The 20,188-nt window shown below is 41.9% G+C and overlaps 3 protein-coding genes and 3 long non-coding RNA genes across 7 annotated transcripts; all 6 read left to right on the forward strand.

The window, feature by feature from the left end:
• Nucleotides 1-1,902: 1,902 nt before the first annotated feature.
• On the forward strand, nt 1,903-3,106 carry LOC124320149. The gene is made up of 4 exons (XR_006913784.1): nt 1,903-1,985; nt 2,091-2,269; nt 2,351-2,483; nt 2,567-3,106. It is a non-coding gene; the product is annotated as an uncharacterized LOC124320149 (long non-coding RNA).
• Nucleotides 3,107-4,532: 1,426 nt separating this feature from the next.
• Nucleotides 4,533-8,222, forward strand: LOC124314891 (probable G-protein coupled receptor Mth-like 3). Of its 2 annotated transcripts, none has more exons than XM_046780314.1 (8): nt 4,533-4,663; nt 5,309-6,210; nt 6,283-6,541; nt 6,621-6,699; nt 6,791-6,969; nt 7,043-7,196; nt 7,275-7,682; nt 7,751-8,222. In XM_046780314.1, the coding sequence occupies exons 2-8, from the start codon at nt 5,434-5,436 to the stop codon at nt 7,770-7,772; spliced, it is 1,878 nt and encodes a 625-aa protein (XP_046636270.1). In that variant the 5' UTR covers nt 4,533-4,663; nt 5,309-5,433; the 3' UTR covers nt 7,773-8,222. The 2 variants fall into 2 exon arrangements, with proteins under 2 accessions (XP_046636270.1, XP_046636274.1); XM_046780318.1 differs by lacking the exon at nt 4,533-4,663 and adding an exon at nt 4,709-4,995.
• Nucleotides 8,223-9,681: 1,459 nt separating this feature from the next.
• LOC124319723 lies at nt 9,682-10,134 on the forward strand. The gene is made up of 3 exons (XR_006913425.1): nt 9,682-9,817; nt 9,878-9,964; nt 10,024-10,134. It is a non-coding gene; the product is annotated as an uncharacterized LOC124319723 (long non-coding RNA).
• Nucleotides 10,135-10,183: 49 nt separating this feature from the next.
• LOC124316758 lies at nt 10,184-15,926 on the forward strand. Its single transcript, XM_046782719.1, has 2 exons — nt 10,184-12,367; nt 12,411-15,926. Exons 1-2 carry the CDS (start codon nt 10,184-10,186, stop codon nt 15,924-15,926), a joined length of 5,700 nt encoding a protein of 1,899 aa, XP_046638675.1.
• Nucleotides 15,927-16,049: 123 nt separating this feature from the next.
• LOC124319734 lies at nt 16,050-16,502 on the forward strand. Its single transcript, XR_006913433.1, has 3 exons — nt 16,050-16,185; nt 16,246-16,332; nt 16,392-16,502. It is a non-coding gene; the product is annotated as an uncharacterized LOC124319734 (long non-coding RNA).
• A 267-nt stretch (nt 16,503-16,769) lies between these two features.
• On the forward strand, nt 16,770-19,074 carry LOC124315910 (G-protein coupled receptor Mth2-like). Its single transcript, XM_046781657.1, has 7 exons — nt 16,770-16,991; nt 17,293-17,828; nt 17,900-17,978; nt 18,074-18,255; nt 18,328-18,481; nt 18,557-18,970; nt 19,039-19,074. Exons 2-7 carry the CDS (start codon nt 17,618-17,620, stop codon nt 19,058-19,060), a joined length of 1,062 nt encoding a protein of 353 aa, XP_046637613.1. The 5' UTR covers nt 16,770-16,991; nt 17,293-17,617; the 3' UTR covers nt 19,061-19,074.
• Nucleotides 19,075-20,188: the final 1,114 nt, after the last annotated feature.

The raw sequence follows: 20,188 nt of genomic DNA on the forward strand, positions 1-20,188 counted from the left end.
ATCATTATTTGTTTAATAATGTTAAATTAGCTTTCTAGTTTAAGATTGAGTTGAACGAACCGACGACATTCAGTGTCGGTTGGATAATTAAGACAAATGTGCTAACACTTATTTCTCGTACAGTTTCACTTTCACTATGGTTCCTTTTAGGGTTTGCCAAAACTGGTCGCTAAATACGGCCGAATAATACAAGTTTGAGTAAAAGGAATAAAACATCAGCACGTGATGGAATAAACAAATCGTAATGCTTATCCACAGCTCATCAGCTCGTTTTCAACTGAAAATGTACAAACGCAGATGTCGGAAGGGAAGTGTCCCGTTGGAATGACGTCACAGATGAATATAAGTCAGAAAAAGCAACAGGCTCGAAACCGGTTAGGCAACTCTAATAGAGTCTTGACGCAGCTCAGGGAATTTTCTTTTCCCCTGTTGTGGGATGTTGATTGTAGTAGCTATATAAATCAGTGAGAGAAAAGGTATGGACGGGAACTTGTACCGTGTTATCGATCGACATTTCCTGGGACCACAGCATCAATTTCGTCCAGCACGCATTGGAACTACTACTAATACTATCACGGGTTAATTTGACTTGCCTTGTTGCCAACAAAGGATAAAACGGGTAAAACTGACCAGAATATTTCTAGCCTAAACTTCTGCGCACATCAAGACATCACGACTCAGCGCTGGCAGCTGGTCTAAAATTCACGGATCATTTTACAAACTATGCGGTCTATAAATTTAACGCCATAAAATTGACATTTAATTCTTAGTCATGTTTGAAAATCAAACTGTTTTAAAATTCCAAGGAAATTCGTTAATTCGACAAGAAATTTTATTCGACGAGAAAATCTGGTGCTGCAAAAATGAAACTACATACCTAACAGGATTGGATCAGTGCGTGCCAAGTTTTGTGTCGAATTTGTACAACGAGTCGTTTCCAAATTATTCGTTCGAGGATCCGAACGACGGTTTGACTGATTGTCCGGATGGATACGTTAGTTACAGCACCGAAGATTTCAAGCTGGACAACGACAACTTATTCGTTGGTAAGAAACGGTTGGAACCAAAGGAATTCTGCATCAACAGAGTAGAAGAAGGATATTATTCAACATCCCCTGGCAAATTTGTGGATCGTTATTGCGTTCCTGATCCTTGCAGTGAGTCGGGATGCATCCGGAAGTGTTGCCCTACCCATATGGCCTTCGTCACGAAACGTTATCACGATCTGTCTCCAATTTCAATATGCCAACCATATCCTGTGCCGTTTAATTTGTCACTTTTGCGTAATCCGCAAAATGAACCAATCGACGCAAATTCTTTTTCCACTCGTGGTGGACCCGGAATAAAATGCGGTGAAGTTCCACGAGAACGAATTTCAAGTTTTTCGATGCGGCACGACGGCCAGATTGCACTTCATTTAGAAGACCTAACCGACGAGAAAACCGACCAGTATTTTGCATTGACAATCTAGTTAACGGTGAAGACATTGTGAGAATTGAGATACAAATTTCATTAAAAAGTGGCAAGCAGCCAAGCACTAATGTTACTCCAATTTCATTTTTAAGAAACCAATAGCGTTGGTGTGTTTTCCATCAGACGATGAGCCAGGCGAAGGTGATTACAAAGGCGCGAATCTCTTTGGATTTTTTATTCTTTTTGCCACGGTATTTTTAGTCGCCACCTTATTGGTTTATGCACTACCGAGAATTCTACCAAAAATGCGCAACCTCAATGGTGTAATCGTCATATGTTACTTGGCCTCCATGACCGTCATGAACATTTCTTTTGCCATTCTCTTTCTCGTTAGAGGCAGTGATATGTCAACCAGTCTTTGTACTACGATAGATAAATTAACTTGTTTTCACTACGCTAATTCTTATAATTAATTATATTTTTTTCTGCAGCTATTTTACTACACTTTGCCTATATATCGCCACTTTTTCTTGGCTCAACATTTTGTGCTTTGGAATTTGGCGGATGTTAAGGTAAAATTCTATTAATTTATTTTCTCCTTTTGGCATAGAAATCTCATTTAATTTTTTTTTAAATTAATTAATTTACCTAATTAATTTATTCTTTCTTTATTCAAGTACGGTCTCACTGCCGACTCACACACTCATCTGGAGCAAACAATTTTTGTATTCCTCCGTTTACGGATGGGGTATTCCATTCGTCATCGTAGTCGTCGGACAAATTCTCCAGCACAGCGATTTGCCAGACGACATCATTAAACCAGGGTTGGCTTCAAAATTGTACTGCTGGTTCAATCGTAAGTTTTATACACACATAAATTTTCATCATTAACCTGTATATCGTTCAGTTATTACTTCTTAATTCTATAAAAACGCAGAGGACCATTAATCGCCTATTTGTATACGCGCCTATGATTGCCATGATTGTTGCCAACGTTTTCATGTTCGTTTGGGCTGCACTCAGTTTTTACCAGAGAAGTGTCGAATCATCGCTAGTGATCAACTTTTCCCGTAAAAGTCAAAGGTATTTTTTAATGGAACAATTGCATTCCCGATTGCAAACTAATCGTTAATTTGTGTCGCACAAATTGCAGATTTAAAGTGATCCTGAGTCTCTTCTTGCTGATCGGTGTTCTATGGACAACCGAAATTATTACTGTCTTGGCGGATTCCAGTTACGAAAGTGCCTTGTTCATCGACATATTCAACATCATATTGCCAATTTTCGTTTTCATCATCTTCGTCTGTAAGCCGACAGCCGAGCGTGTGGAAAATGCTCAAATTCAAATTCCCGCGGTTGAGTCCCTTCATCTCGGCCTGTGAAAAAAAATTTTCCCGCATAGTCCCCAAGAAAAGCGAACGTCATCCACCCGCTATCCCACTCGCTACACTCTGCCAAAATTCTCCGCAGGATCGAATTTATGCTGGACAATATAATATGTAAACGAGCAATCGAGCATTCTCGGCAAATTTTTCCCCTTATACAATTAACAGATCATTGTCTTTTTCTGACTAAGGATAGAAAGTTGATGAATATACACAGGTAGACTCACGGATTTTGTATTCGGAAAAGGTGTAATAAATTGCTTAACTCCTCATAAACCACCTGTCAAAGTAAAACTCTGCATGCTCTTTATCGGGAAATGGATTTGTTTGGCAATGTTGAATTGTTGATGTTCAAATCTTGGCACGCTATATAAATATGGGAACATATTTTATGTCATCATTTCTCTCAATTCCTTTTAGGATTAAAACTTTTGAACAACCAGCACCACTATAACAGTTGAAGTACAAGTTTGAGTGAAGGAATTAATACAGTAGCGTCTATCCGCAGCTTCCGTTTCTTTAGGGAATAACCGAATCGTCCGCAGAAGAATCAAAATAATACGTCATCAGCAGCAAGCGCAAAAACCATCAGCTTAACAACAGTGTTGATGCGCAGCTCGGGGAATTTTCTTCCCCCTCCAATACAGTCAGTCTCATCTTCTCTATTATGTGCATTACGTATTTATTTAGTGAGTCTTCGCATAAAAGACTGCTTTCGTGAAAGTTAGCCTCGAGAAACTCACTAAATGTGATTTGAAAGTCAAATAACAATCCGACAGATGCTGGTTTCTCAGCGCGACACCATTATCAAATGGACAGCTGAAAGACCTTTTGAATCCGAGTATATTATACAAGTTCATCTCATTCAATTCACGCTAAAAAATCTATCGCTAAAATTATTAGTCGAGAAATAACAAACAACAAGAAGAATTTGAATAGCGTCTGGATATTAATAATAGCCTTACGGTGCTGCGCGTAAAAATGACAAAGTCTTTTATGACGCCAAAGGCAACAATATCCCGTTTCTGAAGGCTATACACATCAGCAATTCACGCGCTAGGATGACGCAACATCTCCCGCGTGAGAGTTCACATCTGTGTTTATACACAGTGTCCTAGCTCTATTGTAATGCGGCAGTTGACTATGTTGGAAAACCTGCTGTTGTTCTGAGTCTCTTTTTGTAAACAACAGTTTATAGCCTTGAGAAAATTTGGCTCAGACGTAATAGATGCGCTCCCACTTAGAAGTTTCTCTTATTCCTATATGCGGGTTTTTTTTATTTGTTGGGGACACTCCTTGATTGTACCTATGATTAACGGGTTAATTCAGTTGTTCTTAAAGTTTTAAATAGTGCACATTCATACAACTCTGCCTTCCTTTTTACTCTGCGTTATCCTATAAAAAGCATACTGTATGTGACAGGCAAAATATACCGACAGGCTAAATTATCATTTGTCATTTTTAAAATCCTTGTCGTTATGCAGAGAGAAACTATATAGGACTGCAATTTAGCCTTATTCGTCTTCCGAATGTTTTTGTTTTTAAAAATCGTCAAAAGGTTTTCCCCCATTTTATAATTGCGAAGAAAAATTTTCCCGTGCGTGCAGTCCTGTCTGCTGGGGTCAGGAGACGACTGCGACTGCAGGGCATTCTGAGTGCTATCAAGTTGCTGGTTGGTACTATACGAAAAGAGTCAAGCCCTAAAGACAATATATAAAGACTCAGAGAGAAAAGCCAAACGTGGGCAGTCGTGAACTGCACAGTGTCCGATCAACATCTCCTGTATAGGACCAGCATTTCTTATCACAGCATTGGAATTATTGTCACGCGTGATTTTGACTTCCTGTTGCCCAACCAGCACCTAGGTAAACTGGCCCAGAATATTAGATTCTAGCCCATTGTGATTGAATTCATTATTTGTTTCAAAATCTTCTATAAGTTCCGGTTAGATTTTCATTTAAAGTAACACATTTTCCATGCAACTTTGAGTCTTCAAAAGTTGCATGTACATCATGAAGGAAATGTTTTTTTATTTTGCAATACGAAAGTTCGAATTGTAGCCTATTAAGTTATCTTTTCACGTGCATATACATTTTTCAAAAGAAAGTTTTGTTTTTCTTGTGTGCATATTTGGAAGGCTAAAATAGCCGGAAGTCGGCGAAAGTTTTTTTTTCCTGTTTGTCGACGACCTAGTGAGGTAATGTTTACCTGCTACTACTTTTGCGCCATCAAAGCTTTTAAAATAGAGTCACGTGTACGAACTTTATTCTCAAAACTTGAAGTCTGCGCACATAACGACTATCAGCGCGTCAGCCGGAATAAAGTTTGCAGATCCTTTTAGAGACTGAGCGGATCCAGTCGCGATAGAAATTCAACGCCATAATAATAGCATTTCCGTTTTAGTGTTTCTTAAAGAATTGTTCAGCTTCGGACTAGCAAATTTGATAGATTGCCAAGTGTTCGGTGTCTGTGTTCCAATAAGAAACTAACGTTTTAAATTTCTTCTTTAGCCTCAGAACTGGCGACTGACATCAAAGTGACCGACGCAGAGGGAACAACTTGGTTCAATGAAAACTATTGTCAACAAAGAGATATTGTGAAGTTTTAGCTTAGACAACTGTGTGCTGAAGTAACAATGGTTAAATATACTCACGTAATGATTTTGGCATTTTTCGTTTGGTTTTCCAACGCCACAGCCACAAGTGAAAATCAAACTGTTTTAGAAATCCAAGGAAATTCGTCAACCCAACAAGAAATTGTATTCGACGAGAAGATCCGGTGCTGCAAAAGTGGGACTACATACCTGACAGGATTGGATCAGTGCGTGCCAAATTTTGTCTCAACTTTGTACAACGAGTCGTTTCCAAATTATTCGTTCGAGGATGTAACCGACGGTTTGACTGATTGCCCGGATGGATACGTCAGTCACAGCACAGAGGATTTCCAGCTGGACAATGGCACGTTATTAGTTGGTGACAAACAGTTGGAGTCCAATGAATTTTGCATCAACAGAGTAGAAGAAGAAAATTATTCAACATCCCCTGGCAAATTTGTGGCTCGTTATTGTGTTCCTGATCCTTGCAGTGAGTCAGGATGCATTCGAAAGTGTTGCCCTCCCGAAATGGTCATGGTTACAAAATATTATCACGATCTGTCTCCAATTTCAATATGCGAGCCGTATCCTGTACCGTTTAATTTGTCACTTTTGCGAAACCCGAAAAATGAATCAATCGACGCCAATTCTTTTTCCATCCGTGGCGGACTCGGAATAAAATGCGGCAAACTTCCACGAGATATGATTTTTGATTTTTCAATACGTCCCGATGGCCAGATTCTACTTCATTTAGAAAATCTACCCGACGAGAAAACGGACCAGTATTGTATTGACAATCTTGTTGACGGTGAAAACATTGTGAGAAATAATTTAGTTACAAATTTCATTCAACGAAAGTATTAATCCTAATTTTATTTCTTTTTCTTTCAGAACTTAATTTCAATAGTGTGTTTTCCAGAGCAAGGAGAAGATGCCAAAGGCGCGTATTTATTCGGATGTTTGAATCTTTTTGCCACGGTATTTTTGGTTGGAACCTTATTGGTTTATTCAATTCTGCCGAAAATGCGCAATCTCCACGGCGTTATCGTCATGTGTTACTTGGCCTCCATGACTGTCACGAACGTTTTTCATGCCATTCTGATGCTCGTAAGAGGCAGCGATATGCCGCCCGGTCTTTGTTCAACTTTAGGTAAATCATTTTGATTTCACTATTAATCTTTAGAGCAGATTAATTAATTAATTGTTTTATTTTATTTTTTTCCTGCCAGCAATTTCATTGCATTTTGCCTACATTGCTAGTTTTTCTTGGCTTAACGTTTTGTGCTTTGGAGTTTGGCGGATGTTTAGGTATGTATATGTGTTTCTAAATTTTTTATTGAGATTCCTATTATGTTTGTTTTTTTGTCTTCTTTGATAACTAAAAAATGCTTTACTCCAGTTCCATTAGACCACCGAAACACACATCCATCCTGGGTAAACAGTTTTTCTATTCCTCTCTTTACGGATGGGGTATTCCATTCGTCATCGTGGTCGTCGGACAAATTCTCCAGCACAGCGATGTGCCAGACGACATCATTAAACCAGGATTGGCATCAAAATTATACTGCTGGTTCAATCGTAAGTTGTACAGACATATTTTTATCATTCACTTGTATAAACAAATGTTTGAATTTTACTTCTTCATTGGCAGATAAACATAGAGGACCATTAATTGTATATCTGTACGCTCCGATGATTGTAATGATTGTTGCCAACGTTTTGATGTTCGCTTGGGCTGCGTTCAATTTTTACCAGAGAAGTGCGGAAGCATCGCAAGTGATCAACGTTTCTCGTAAAAGTCAAAGGTATTTTTCGTAGCCATCATCGGACATTATTACACTCTCAATTGCAAATTAATTGTAAAAGTGTCACCCAAATTACAGATTTAAAGTGATCCTGAGTCTCTTCTTGTTGATGGGTGTTCCCTGGACAACCGAAATTATTACTTTCTTGGCGGATTCCAGCTTCGAAAGTGCCTTATCCACCGACATATTCAACATCATTTTGCCAATTTTCATTTTCATCATCTTCGTTTGTAAGCCGAGCGTTTGGAAAATGCTCAAATTCAAATTCCCGCGCATGAGTCCGTTCATCTCGGCCTGTGAGAAAATGGGTACCCGCGTAGTCCCCAAGAAAATCAAGCGCCATCAACCTGCTAGTGCCGAAGAAAGCTGCAATTCCAACATGACTGGCAGCAGCAGCAATAACAAAACTTCCCAGCTAACTCTAACGTCCGAATCGACGGACTCGATTGATGTCCCGAAACAAGTTTTTGAATTGCCTTTGACGAGGTTGCCAAATAACTTATTTCAAAATCATGCTTTATATTGAGACTCACCTTTTTTTCCGTTTACAACAGGTCATTGTCTTCTGCTTTCTGAGTAAGGATATAGAAAAGTGACGAGTACAGACAGATGCTGATCTAACAATTAGAATAATATTACCTTTGGAAAATGTTAAAATTTCTCAATCACTCAAACCACCTGTCAGAGTAGATTACGTGCTGTGTATCGGGAAATTGATTCGTGGCAATGTAGATGGACAAGTCGTTGACCTTGTAAATATCCTAATATTCCACATAATAATTAATAAATGTATAGTCTAATCATTATATGCACTTCTAGCGTTTATAGCGCCTCATAAGATTATTTCTGACGATTAAATCATGGACGGCCATATGAGCTAAATTAACCATCTGTTTTGTGTGTTCATACGTATATCTCCGCTCAATTCAATAATTATATTAATGCAAAAGAGGATTTATTTTTTAAAACTATAATTCACCGATACCAATAAACGCATTATTTTTTAATAACGACAAAAAGGAATTTTGAGGGTCCGAAATGTTGCTCAGCTCCGGCTTTATTTGGTAAAAGAGTGGACCACACTTCGAAGCTGGCGGATAGTACATAATAGCGTGTACTATATACAGATTTCTCGTCTGTTCTATTTCTGATAGTTCCGCTATTGTATATTTCTCAGGTTTGTCTTTAAATAAGAATATATTGTCGACGTTCCTTAATTCCTAGAAATACCCCCCCCCCTTTCCTAAGCTTATTTTTAACGTTGATAGTCGTTATCTTAATTGGTATAGTTAGTTTGTCTTTGTCTAGAGTCTGGGTGCGTGTCCGTGTGTTGCGTTGGTGGTGGAAAGGCGAAAGGATTTTCGGCAGTTTCTTATTGAACGCCGCAAAATCAAGGCTCCGTCATCATCACATCTGTATTTGTGAAAGCAACCCCGCCCGCAAAAATATTGAACTATAGTCGCTAAATTAAGGCGATAAGCATAAGTTAAAAAACGAAATAAGAAATAACGTCACTCTCATGTTTATCCCAACCGAAAACATCAGATGGGGAATCCCGTCGGAACGAATGACGTAGAAGTCAGGAATAACAGGAAGTTCTAAACCGGTTAAACACATCAGCTGTGTTGACGCAAGTAGCTATCGAGGAATTTTCTTCCCACTATACCGTCCGAAATCGTGCATCTATTTTAGTGAGTGACATCAAATGCGTCCCCATTATATGCGCTCGTGAAAGTTTGACTTTTGGAATAACCTGGCTCCCATTTGCTGAAAGTAAAAGGCCAACTGGTTTTTTAAATGCGACACCATTGCATGCATATCATAGGGGCAGAGAGTCAAATGCAGTCAAAATGAAAAAGGCCTTAATAAAACCCCAACAATATTCTGAAATTGTATTAATGCTGCAATTCACGCTAAATCCACTAAGTCTATCACTAATGAAATCATTCGTCGTGCAATAAACAAAGTAGGAGGTTGGAAAGTTTGAATTATAGTCTTGTGGGATAGCGTGAATATAAGTACAAAACCGGTTTTGACGCCAGCAAAGGCAGCCCATCTTTAATGAATGTAACCATTGTTTTGGGTATATGATGCGCTAGACTGTACGAGATTTCACGCTCAAGGTAACGCCATCATCCTGCCGAGTTTAGATTTCCCATCTGTGTTGTTATACACAGCGGCGATGTTGGAAACCGGTTGATACTTTCAGTCCCAGTTTGCTATAATTTCTAGCCTTGAGGGAATGCGGCTGCAACGTAGAAGATATACGAATTGTAAGTTTATTTTTTCACTATACAGGTTATGAGGACACTTCGATCATATCTGATGTACAATTATTGTTCCAGAGAAAAAGAAGGCTTAATTTAAATGTATATTTTAATTCATGTCCCCATCTTATTTTTTATTCTGAAGTATCGATTAATTTAAGTAAGCCGCCAGGTGGGCCACTTGTCGTGCAGTAGAAAACAGCTGACGTATCAATTAAGTGTCTTGGCCGAAACAGAAAGTCGCCATTGTTCATTTTCATGGCGTGTATAGCCACTGATAACTCGTTTCTTACTGTGCTTTATTGATGGGAATTCTCATCTTGTGACTCCCTATTTCTTATCTGATTCTCTGAGGTAAATTTGTGTATATATTTTTATGTGTTCCATTAGCTAACATTATTCTCGTGTACATAGATTAGGCTGGATTAGGCCCTAGATTTGATTTCGTGTCATTTGTGTCTACGATTGCCTTATTGACCGGCTCCTAATTGTGGATGCTAGGTGAGAGCTAGGTTTTATTTCAATTGTAGTCTGTGTTTGCTAATTCTGTCTTAATTTAGGCAATTTGTGCTCTGTGCATTTTATGTTGACGAATAAACCCGTGATTCTCTGAGAAGCAATTGATAGGCCTACGCCTCCCTCTTCGACCGTCCCATTCTCTCGCTGAAACATTGGTGATCGTAGCAGGACTTTCTTGGCCTGCAAGTTTGGAGAATTGAAATGGCAAGAGGCAGGAAGTCAAAGGCAGCCACGGCTTCTCAAAACGACAACACGGTTGCGTCCAGACTTCGTTCTCGAACAGTACCAGCAAATGGTGAAGATGAATCGACACCCCCTGCTGATCCCACTCAACAAGTCAAGAACATTTCACGAGTTCCTCAACCTGAGGCGTTTGAACGTGATGCCACACGTATGCAGATCCAGATGACATGTAGCTATATTGACAAGCTCATCAAGGAAAGAGGATCAAGAAGAGCCTGTCTAGGCCTACTCAACAAACTCGACGACATGTTGGCCACTGTCGAAAGACTCAATTTATTGGTGGTAGACCCGTCCGACGCTGATGAATTCGCGAAGCAAGCTCAAATTCAAATCGATCTGTTCACACTTATCGAGTCGAAGAAAGAAGACGTTGACGCTTATGTCACTCTAAGAGCTGATGACGAATCTTCAGTCGGGTCCTGCATGCAGTCAATCAAAGGCGTACCACTGGCGACTCACCCCTCTGCCTCGACAGTTGGAGAGTGGATGTGCAAGAGAGCTGCAGCATATCAAAATGCTTATAGTCTGGCACCGGAGAAAATTTTGCCGTCTGGTGAGAACAAGTTTCCTCGTGGCCCCTCTGTACCCGACAAAAATGAAGTGACTCAGTCGGAGAAATTGCTTGCTGAAGCGCAGAAAAGAGCAGCGGAGGCCCAACAGGAAGCTGCCCAGCTGCAAAAACGACTCGAAGAAGTAAACAAGAAAGCTGATTTAGCAAATAAGGAAGCAAGCAAACTATCCGATGCTGCCATGCGACGCGGTTCAGCACCAACCATCATCAGCAACCCATTCCACGGTTGGGGAGACGGAGCGTTCGACGATTGGCACCGCCGTTCTACTCACGAACCGACCAAAGAGGATGGAGATGAAGAAGCACCAGACGACTGGATCGACCGGTACTGCAACGGCCTAGAAGAAGCCAATTGGTCATATTCTAGCAAATCGGCAGCACGCGGGGAGCTTCCCATCTACTCCGGAAGGGCAACCGATTGGTTTTGGTGGTCGGATTTGCTACGTTCGATGGTTCATGATCAACGAATCGCACCGGGAGAAAAGCTTGCTGTCTTGAAGAGCCGACTACGGGGAGATCAATTCGAAATCGTGCAGGGCCTTGGCGGAGGAGAATCTGCTTATAAGGCCGCTTTATTCCGACTGAAGCAGTCGGCTGGACGTCGCGACGTAATGCGTATAGCACTACTCGGTGAACTCGATCGTATGGAGCTGGGCAGAGAAAATTCATCATTCCGTCGCTTTGCCGAAAGAGCTCGAACCATCTTCTTTGATTTAACCCGAATTGGGGAGAAATTTAATGCCGACCTCATCGAACGACTGAGCCGTAAATTGCATCCGGCGGATCGACTCGAATGGAATTCCGGACGACGTACTGGATTGGAACGGCGCCCTCTGAAGGAATTTGGAGAGTGGATGTGCGAGAGAGCTGCAGCATATCAAAATGCTTATAGTCTGGCAGCGGAGCAAATTTTGCCGTCTGGTGAAAATAAGTTTCCTCGTCGCCAACAATTTCCAACAACAGGGCGCACTAATCACGTTAGCCTGGAGCCTGGCACTACAGAAAAACCGAAGAGTCGCTGCTTTTGCTGTGAGGGGGAGCACCGGTTGATGGCTTGCCCAACATTCAAAGAAATGCCTACGAAAGAGAAGGTTCGATTTTGCGTCAAGCGCCGCTTATGCATGAAATGTTTCGGGACGAGACACTCCGCAGCCGATTGCAAATTCGGAAAAGGTTGTGGATTCAGCGGATGCCCTTTTATTCATCACCCATTGCTTCATGATGCCGAAGAGAAGCACGACAAAGGTAGCAGCCATCACACATCACTCTCAGCCCAGGTGGATCGCGTCAAGGTGGCGCTAGGCGTTATCCGGATGGAAGCTTACACAGCCGAAGGCCAGCTCATCCCAGTTTCGGTGCTGATAGACGAGGGCAGCGACACGACGTTGTTTCGAGAGGACTTTCTTCAACGGCTTAAGATCATCGGGAAAGGTACTACTCTAGATCTTGTAGGAGTTACCGGCGCCGAATGCTACAAATCGCAGAAGGCCCCAGTTCGATTTCTTTTACCGGACGGGGAGGAAGCCGTCATAAAAGGAACTACGATCCCGCAGATATCTAGGCCGACTCCGGTAATCGACTGGAGAAAATTGAAAAATCGATGGCCACATTTAGCTGACGTCCCAGTGCAAGAGAGTGGCGGAAAAAATCGACGTCTTGGTGGGACTCGATCATTCAAATCTACTTGCAGTATTGGAATCGCGCGTTGGAGGCGAACACGAACCTTTCGCATCTCGCACTAGACTCGGTTGGGTCGTCCGCGGCCTGCTTGGGAGTGACATCGGTCCGATGACAACGGCCCACATCCATCATATCTCAGCGACTTCCGAGTTCTCGCTCGACGAAGAGTTCCAGAAATTTTGTGCAACCGAAAATTTCGGTACTGAATTTAAAGGAGACGGCCTTTCAGAATCAGACCGAATCGCCGAGAAGATCGTTGATGAAGGCCTGAAGAAACTCGACACTGGGTATGAAACCCCACTCACGTGGCTCGAAGGAGAGCCAACATTTGAAAATAACAGGACGCTGGCGGAGCATCGTTGGCAAGACCTGAAGGAACGATTCAAGAGAGATCCAGATTTCGAGGCTGATTACAGAGCCGCGATCAAGAAATACGTCGACGAAGGCTATGCATCGCGAGTAAAAGAGGAAGATTTATACTCGAACAACCAGTACTACTTGCCGCATCACGGTGTCTACAAGAAAGTGTATGGTAAGAAGAAGAAGAAGCTTCGAGTCGTCTTCGATGCCGCTGCCAAATGGAAGAAGAAATGCCTCAACGACGGAATGCGACAGGGTCGAAAATTGCAGAACGACTTAGCCAAGGTCCTCATTCGATTCCAGCTGGGGGAGATTGCCTTTGCAGCAGACGTGACCGCCATGTACAGCAGGATTCGACTTCGACCACAAGATGCCCGCTTTCATCGTTTTCTCTGGCAAGAGAAAGATTCTGACGTCATCATTACGTACCAAATGGATCGCTTGCCATTTGGATCTAACTGTGCCCCATTTCTCGCCCTAAAAACCATCCACAGAGCCGCTTCAGATGCCACTAGAGGGAGAGAAGAATGTATGGAAGCAGTAGAGAAGAATATGTACATGGATGACCTATTGAAAGCAGTCGACAATGAAGAACAAGCAATTATGAAGGCGAAACTCATCCGCGATGGACTAGCAGAAGGAGATTTTCATCTAACAAATTGGATCTCTAACTCCCCGGAATTCATCAAAGCGTTGCAACCAGAGCAGGCAGTAGCAGCAGCACATCATGATTTAGCGTCGGATGACGTCGAAAAGCTACTGGGAGCCTTCTACGAGCCAACGACAGACGAGATGACGTACCGAGTGACTGGAGTCGAAGATCTCAAATGGACGCGCGCTGGATTGCTGAGCAAGGTGGCGAGTATCTACGACCCCCTAGGACGAGCAGCGCCAGCGCTGATAAAAGCAAAAATTAAATTGCGTGAGCTAGGTACCAGAGGACTAAACTGGAACGAAGCCATCAGCGGTGACGACAAGGAGTGGTGGCAAACCTGGTTCAAGACGCTGGAGAGACTCAACGATCTTTCGATGCCACGAAATTTGCAGCCAGACAAAGGAAAAATCATCCAGAGCGATCTTCTAACCTTTGGAGATGCATCTGAAGAGGCCTATGCAGCAGCCGTATATCTACGCAGTGTCTACCAGGATGGCACATCAATATGCAGATTGGTGATGGCCAAAACCAAATTGGCCCCTCGGCAGACACAGTCAATTCCAAAATTGGAGCTGAACGCAGCAGTGCTAGGCGCTCGACTGGCCACATACGTTGCAGACGCGCTACAAATTACTGGACTCAACAGGATTTTCTTCACTGATTCCAGTACTACCAGGAACTGGATCAGAGCCGTCGCTTCGCATTACATGCCGTTCGTCAGCCACAGAATCGGAGAGATTCAATCTCTCACCAACGCTAACGAGTGGCGCTTCATTCCCGGGAAAATGAACATAGCAGATGCTGCGACGCGGTCCCTATTGACAGACGGAGAGCCGATCCCACCGAGATGGCTGGAAGGACCATCTTTCATCGCCTTACCAATGGAGCAATGGCCGAAGGATTTGCCTTGGGTGGCAGTAGCAGCAGAGAAAAGAACTGCCCACATCCACCACGCAATTTCTGAGCCCCCTCTTCAAGATTGGACAAAGGTGATCATCGATTCGAAGAACATCTCAACATTCCTGAAGGTGGAAGGAGATGCCAAGGAGATTATTTTAAAGTGCCAAAAGGAAGGATTCCGTGAAGAAATCAGTTTATTGTCAAAGGGCAAGCAAATCTCAAAGAAGTCAAGCCTCATTCAATTAACTCCTTTCTTAGACAAAAATGGAATTCTCCGACTGGGTGGACGGATCCACCGCGCAAAGCTACCATATGAGATTCTACACCCTCCAATTCTGCCCGGAAAGCACCCACTTGCAGAAAAGATAGTGACAGCAGTGCATCAAGAGTCGCATCACGCAGGCACTGACTTTCTCCATGCCAAAATTCGGCAACATTTTTGGATCCTGCAAGGACGAGAGCTGGCAAAGAAGATCCGCTTCAACTGTGCCGTCTGTGTGAAATCGCGTGCCAAACTCGCCACGCAAAAGATGGGTGATTTGCCATCTGCTCGTCTCGATTCTTACACGGCACCATTCACGCACATAGCTCTGGATTATTTCGGACCGATCGAAACGTCAGCTTACAGGAACCGAGTAATCAAACGGTATGGCCTGTTAATCACCTGTCTCGTCACCCGCAATGTTTATGTAGAAATGGTGCAGTCGATGTCAACACCGGATTTTCTCTACGGTCTACGGCGTTTCATTGGAGAATTCACGAAGCCAACTGAAATCTTCTGTGATAACGGGACAAACTTTGTGGGAGCTGAGAAGGAGCTGGCCACAGCATTTCGTGAGTTGCAAAAGGACGAAAGGTTGAAGGAGTTTGCGCGAGAGCGCTCAATCATCTGGAAATTCCAGCCACCTAGTGCTCCGCATTTCGGCGGATCACACGAATCAATGGTCAAATCAACAAAGAGGGCGCTCTACCGGGCGCTGGATACGGAAAAAGCCGGATTGCGCTACCCGACGGACGAAATGCTCAGAACGCTACTGAAGGAAGTGGCGGGCATGCTGAACGGGAGACCTCTGACGCTGGCCAGCAACGACCCAGAAGACTTCAGACCGATCACACCAAAGGATTTCTTGAATCTGCCACCAACGTCGGATCTTCCGGCCGGAGACATCCGTCGCGCTCTGCCCCGCGACCATATTCGTTACGTGAAGAAGATGGCCAATTTATTTTGGGACCTGTGGACCAAGATTTTCCTCCCGACGCTGGTTCCAAGAAGGAAGTGGGTCGCGGAAGAAAGAAATTTTGAAGTTGGAGATTCGATCATGCTATCGGACAACAATTTGCTGCCAAATCAGTGGAAGACGGGCAGAATCATCGAAGTTTATCCCGGTTCCGACGGCTTTGTTCGAGTCGTAAAAGTGAAAACGGACTGCGGAGAATATTTGAGACCAATCCATCGTCTAGTTCTACTGGAACCTTACTCGGCCGTCCTTCCGTCGGCCTCGGGGGAGAATGTTCCAGAGAAAAAGAAGGCTTAATTTAAATGTATATTTTAATTCATGTCCCCATCTTATTTTTTATTCTGAAGTATCGATTAATTTAAGTAAGCCGCCAGGTGGGCCACTTGTCGTGCAGTAGAAAACAGCTGACGTATCAATTAAGTGTCTTGGCCGAAACAGAAAGTCGCCATTGTTCATTTTCATGGCGTGTATAGCCACTGATAACTCGTTTCTTACTGTGCTTTATTGATGGGAATTCTCATCTTGTGACTCCCTATTTCTTATCTGATTCTCTGAGGTAAATTTGTGTATATATTTTTATGTGTTCCATTAGCTAACATTATTCTCGTGTACATAGATTAGGCTGGATTAGGCCCTAGATTTGATTTCGTGTCATTTGTGTCTACGATTGCCTTATTGACCGGCTCCTAATTGTGGATGCTAGGTGAGAGCTAGGTTTTATTTCAATTGTAGTCTGTGTTTGCTAATTCTGTCTTAATTTAGGCAATTTGTGCTCTGTGCATTTTATGTTGACGAATAAACCCGTGATTCTCTGAGAAGCAATTGATAGGCCTACGCCTCCCTCTTCGACCGTCCCATTCTCTCGCTGAAACAATTATTTTGATTTCTGTTAGGGTTTTTAGAAGTTCATTCATTCCTGATCTATTTTTTTTAGTTATACGAACAGTCGTTAAATGAGAGTGACAGTTTAAATACTACTAACTTTTACTGCTTAATTTGTCATCTGCTATAGCATTTGTCATTTTATTCACTAACGTTATCCAGTGAGAAGCTAGATGCATGCAGCCTGGCCATTTTCCAAATCTGTTAAGAAATTTTTGCGGTTTATTCTCAACGATAAAAAAATTTCTTTTCCTGCAGTTCCATTTGGGGTCAGGTCTGCGACTGTAGGGCATTTCGAGTATGACTATAGTTGCTGCTTAGTAGCCAAGAAACAAGATGAATAGTCGAGAGAAAAGTGAAAGTTTGGCAGAAGTGAACGGCACAGTGGCCTATCAACATCTCCTGTAAGAACGCAATTTCTCCCAGGGCATTGGAATTTACTGTCACGCATCACTTTGACATCCAGTTAGTCAACAAAAGGTAAACTGGACCATAATATTAGATTCATTTTTTTAAATCTGCGCACATCATTCAGCGCCGTCAGCGGCTCTTAAATCCGCAGCAGATCCTTGTTACAATCCTGTGGTACGATAGTTGGGAAAGAAATTGAACGACATAAAATGGCCATATTTACGTTTTTGTGTTTCAAGTATTCATAGTTAATTCTTAGTTTCAGTGATGGCAAATTTAATGGTTGATTAAGTGTTCGCTGTTCGACATCTGTGTTTAAATGCCAACTATCGTATGATATTTTAACTTTCTTCTTTTGTTTTACTCCCAGATGCAGAACTCATGATTCACGTCGCAGTATCCAACGCACAGGAAACAACTTGGTTCAATGAAAATTCTTGTCGTCCAAATTGTCGAGTTTTAGCTCAACCAATCGTGTGCTTTTGTGACCATGGATAACTATACTCCCGTAGTGATTTTCGCGTTTATCGAATGATAATATTCTGAACTCTACTAATTGGGGGGCACCAACTGCTCAGTTGTGGCCTAGGACACCACACGCCATTGCATTCCATGCGCCTTATAATTTTCAAATTCAATATAGTCAAGAGTGCGTATAGAGCTATTAACCATAAAGATTAAGTGGAAATTCTAAGATGGAGTTTCTCATTGGATGTTTGACTCTCTTTTCTACGTTATTTTTGATCGCAACTTTGATCGTTTATTCTATTCATGAAAAAATGCGCAACATCCACGCTGTGAACGTTATGTGTTTTTTGGTCTCATTGACCGTCATGAACATCTCTTTGGCCTTACGTTTTCTCGTTAAAGTCCTTGATATTCCGACCGGTCTTTGTTCTACAATAGGTAAATAATTTCGATTTCATTACAATTTTCACCAAAAAAATATGTTTTAAAATGACAATTTTTTCCTCCAGCAATTTCACAGCATTTTTCCTTTATCGCCACTTATTCTTGGCTCAACGTCGTGTGCTTTGGAGTTTGGCGGATGTTTAGGTACAAATCTATATAACTTCTGTTTCACAGCGCTGTTGATTTAATTGCAGTTGTGAGTTTTACAACTAAATTATAGTTTTGTTTCACTTTTCCAGTTCCATTAGACCACCGACTCAGACACCCATCTGGAGCAAACGGTTTTTCTATTCTTCCGTTTACGGATGGGGGATTCCGTTAGTCATCGTGGTCGTCGGACAAATCCTCCAACACTGCGATGTGCCAGATTACATCGTTAAACCGGGATTTGCGTCAGACGAATTGTACTGCTGGTTTGATCGTAAGTTACACAAATCTTTTTATTTAATAGGCACCTACTTCTAAACAAATTGTTGATATAACTTCTTTATAGGTAACGATAGAGAGCCATTAATTGCGTATTTGTACGGACCTATAATTGCCATGATCGGAGCCAACTGTATCATGATTATTTGGGCTGGGATCAAATTTTGCCAGAGAAGCGTGGAATCGTCACAAGTGACCAACGTTTCCCGTAATAAACAAAGGTAGGCTATTACTTGATAGTATGTCAATTTTATTCTCAGTTAAAATGTAATCGTAAACTTGGACATATATTGCAGGTTTAAAGTGATTCTGATTCTTTTTTTGCTGATGTGTATGCCATGGTCAATTGGCATAATTATTTTCGTGGCGGGTATCAGTTTCGACTACCAGGTTCACCAGGTTATGAGAATTTTCAACATACTGTGGCCAATTTTCATTTTCATCATCTTCGTCTGTAAGCCGAGTGTGTGGAAGATGTTTAAACTCAAATTCCCGCGGCTGAGTCCCTTCACCTCCACCTGTGAAAAAATTAGTTCCCGCATAATCCCCAAGAAAATCAACCGCCATCAACCTGCTAGTCCTGAAGGAAGCTGCAATTCCAACATGACTGGCAGCAGCAGTAATAACAAAACTTCCCAGCTAACTCTAACGTCCGAATCGACGGACTCGATTGATGTCCCGAAACAAGTTTTTGAATTGCCTTTGACGAGGTTGCCAAATAACTTATTTCAAAATCATGCTTTATATTGAGACTCACCTTTTTTCCCGTTTACAACAGGTCATTGTCTTCTGCTTTCTGAGTAAAAGTGATGGGTAAAGACAGATGCTGATCGAACAACAATTAAAATAATCACTCAAACCACCTGTCAGAGTAGATTACGTGCTGTGTATCGGGAAATTGATTCGTGGCGATGTAGATGGACAAGTCTGGACCTTGTAAATATCCAAGTATTCCACATCATACCTAATAATTGTATAGTCTACTTACGTAATCATTATATGCACCATTGCACTTCTAACGTTTAGCTCCTCATAAGAGTGTTTCTGACGATCAAAATCGCAGCAGGTAATCAAGCAGAGAAGGGAATTTTGGACGCGGCCATATGAGATTAATTAACCATCTGTTTTGTGTGTTCATACGTATATCACCGCTCAATTCAATAATTATATTAATACAAAAGAGGATTTATTTTTTAAAACTATAATTCACCGATACCAATAAACGCATTATTTTTTAATAACGACAAAAAGGAATTTTGAGGCTCCAAAATGTTGCTCAGCTCCGGATTAATTTGGTAAAAGAGTGGATCACACTTCGAAGCTGGCGGATAGTACAGAATGCCGTATAGAATTACTATACAGCAGATTTCTCGTCCGTTCTATTTTTGATAGTTCCGTTATACTATTTAAAGAATATTGTCGATCAACGTTCCTTAATTCCTAGAAAAGAAAATTCCCCCTCCCTTTCCTAAGCTTTTTAACGTTGATAGTCGTTATCTTAATTGTTGTAATTCTTGTCTTAGTCTTAGTAGTTGGTCTTTGTCTAGAGTCTGTGTGTGTGTCCATGTGTTGTCTTGGTGGTGGAAAGGCGAAAGGATTTTCGGCAGTTTCTTATTGAACGCCGCAAAATCAAGGCTCCGTCATCATCACATCTGTATTTGTGAAAGCAACCCCGCCCGCAAAAATATTGAACTATAGTCGCTAAATTACGGCTATAAGCATATAAGTTTAAAAACGAAATAAGAAATAACGTCACTCTCATGTTTATCCCGTCGGAATGACGTGGAAGTCAGGAATAACAGCAAGTTCTAAACCGGTTAAACAGCTGTGTTGAGACTGTTGACGCAAGTAACTATCGAGGAATTTTCTTCCCACCTATACCGTCCGAAATCATGCATCTGGTGAGTCACATCCAATGCGTCCTCATT

Source organism: Daphnia pulicaria, chromosome 1 (genome assembly GCF_021234035.1).
Source record: "Daphnia pulicaria isolate SC F1-1A chromosome 1, SC_F0-13Bv2, whole genome shotgun sequence".
Lineage (NCBI taxonomy): Eukaryota > Metazoa > Arthropoda > Branchiopoda > Diplostraca > Daphniidae > Daphnia > Daphnia pulicaria.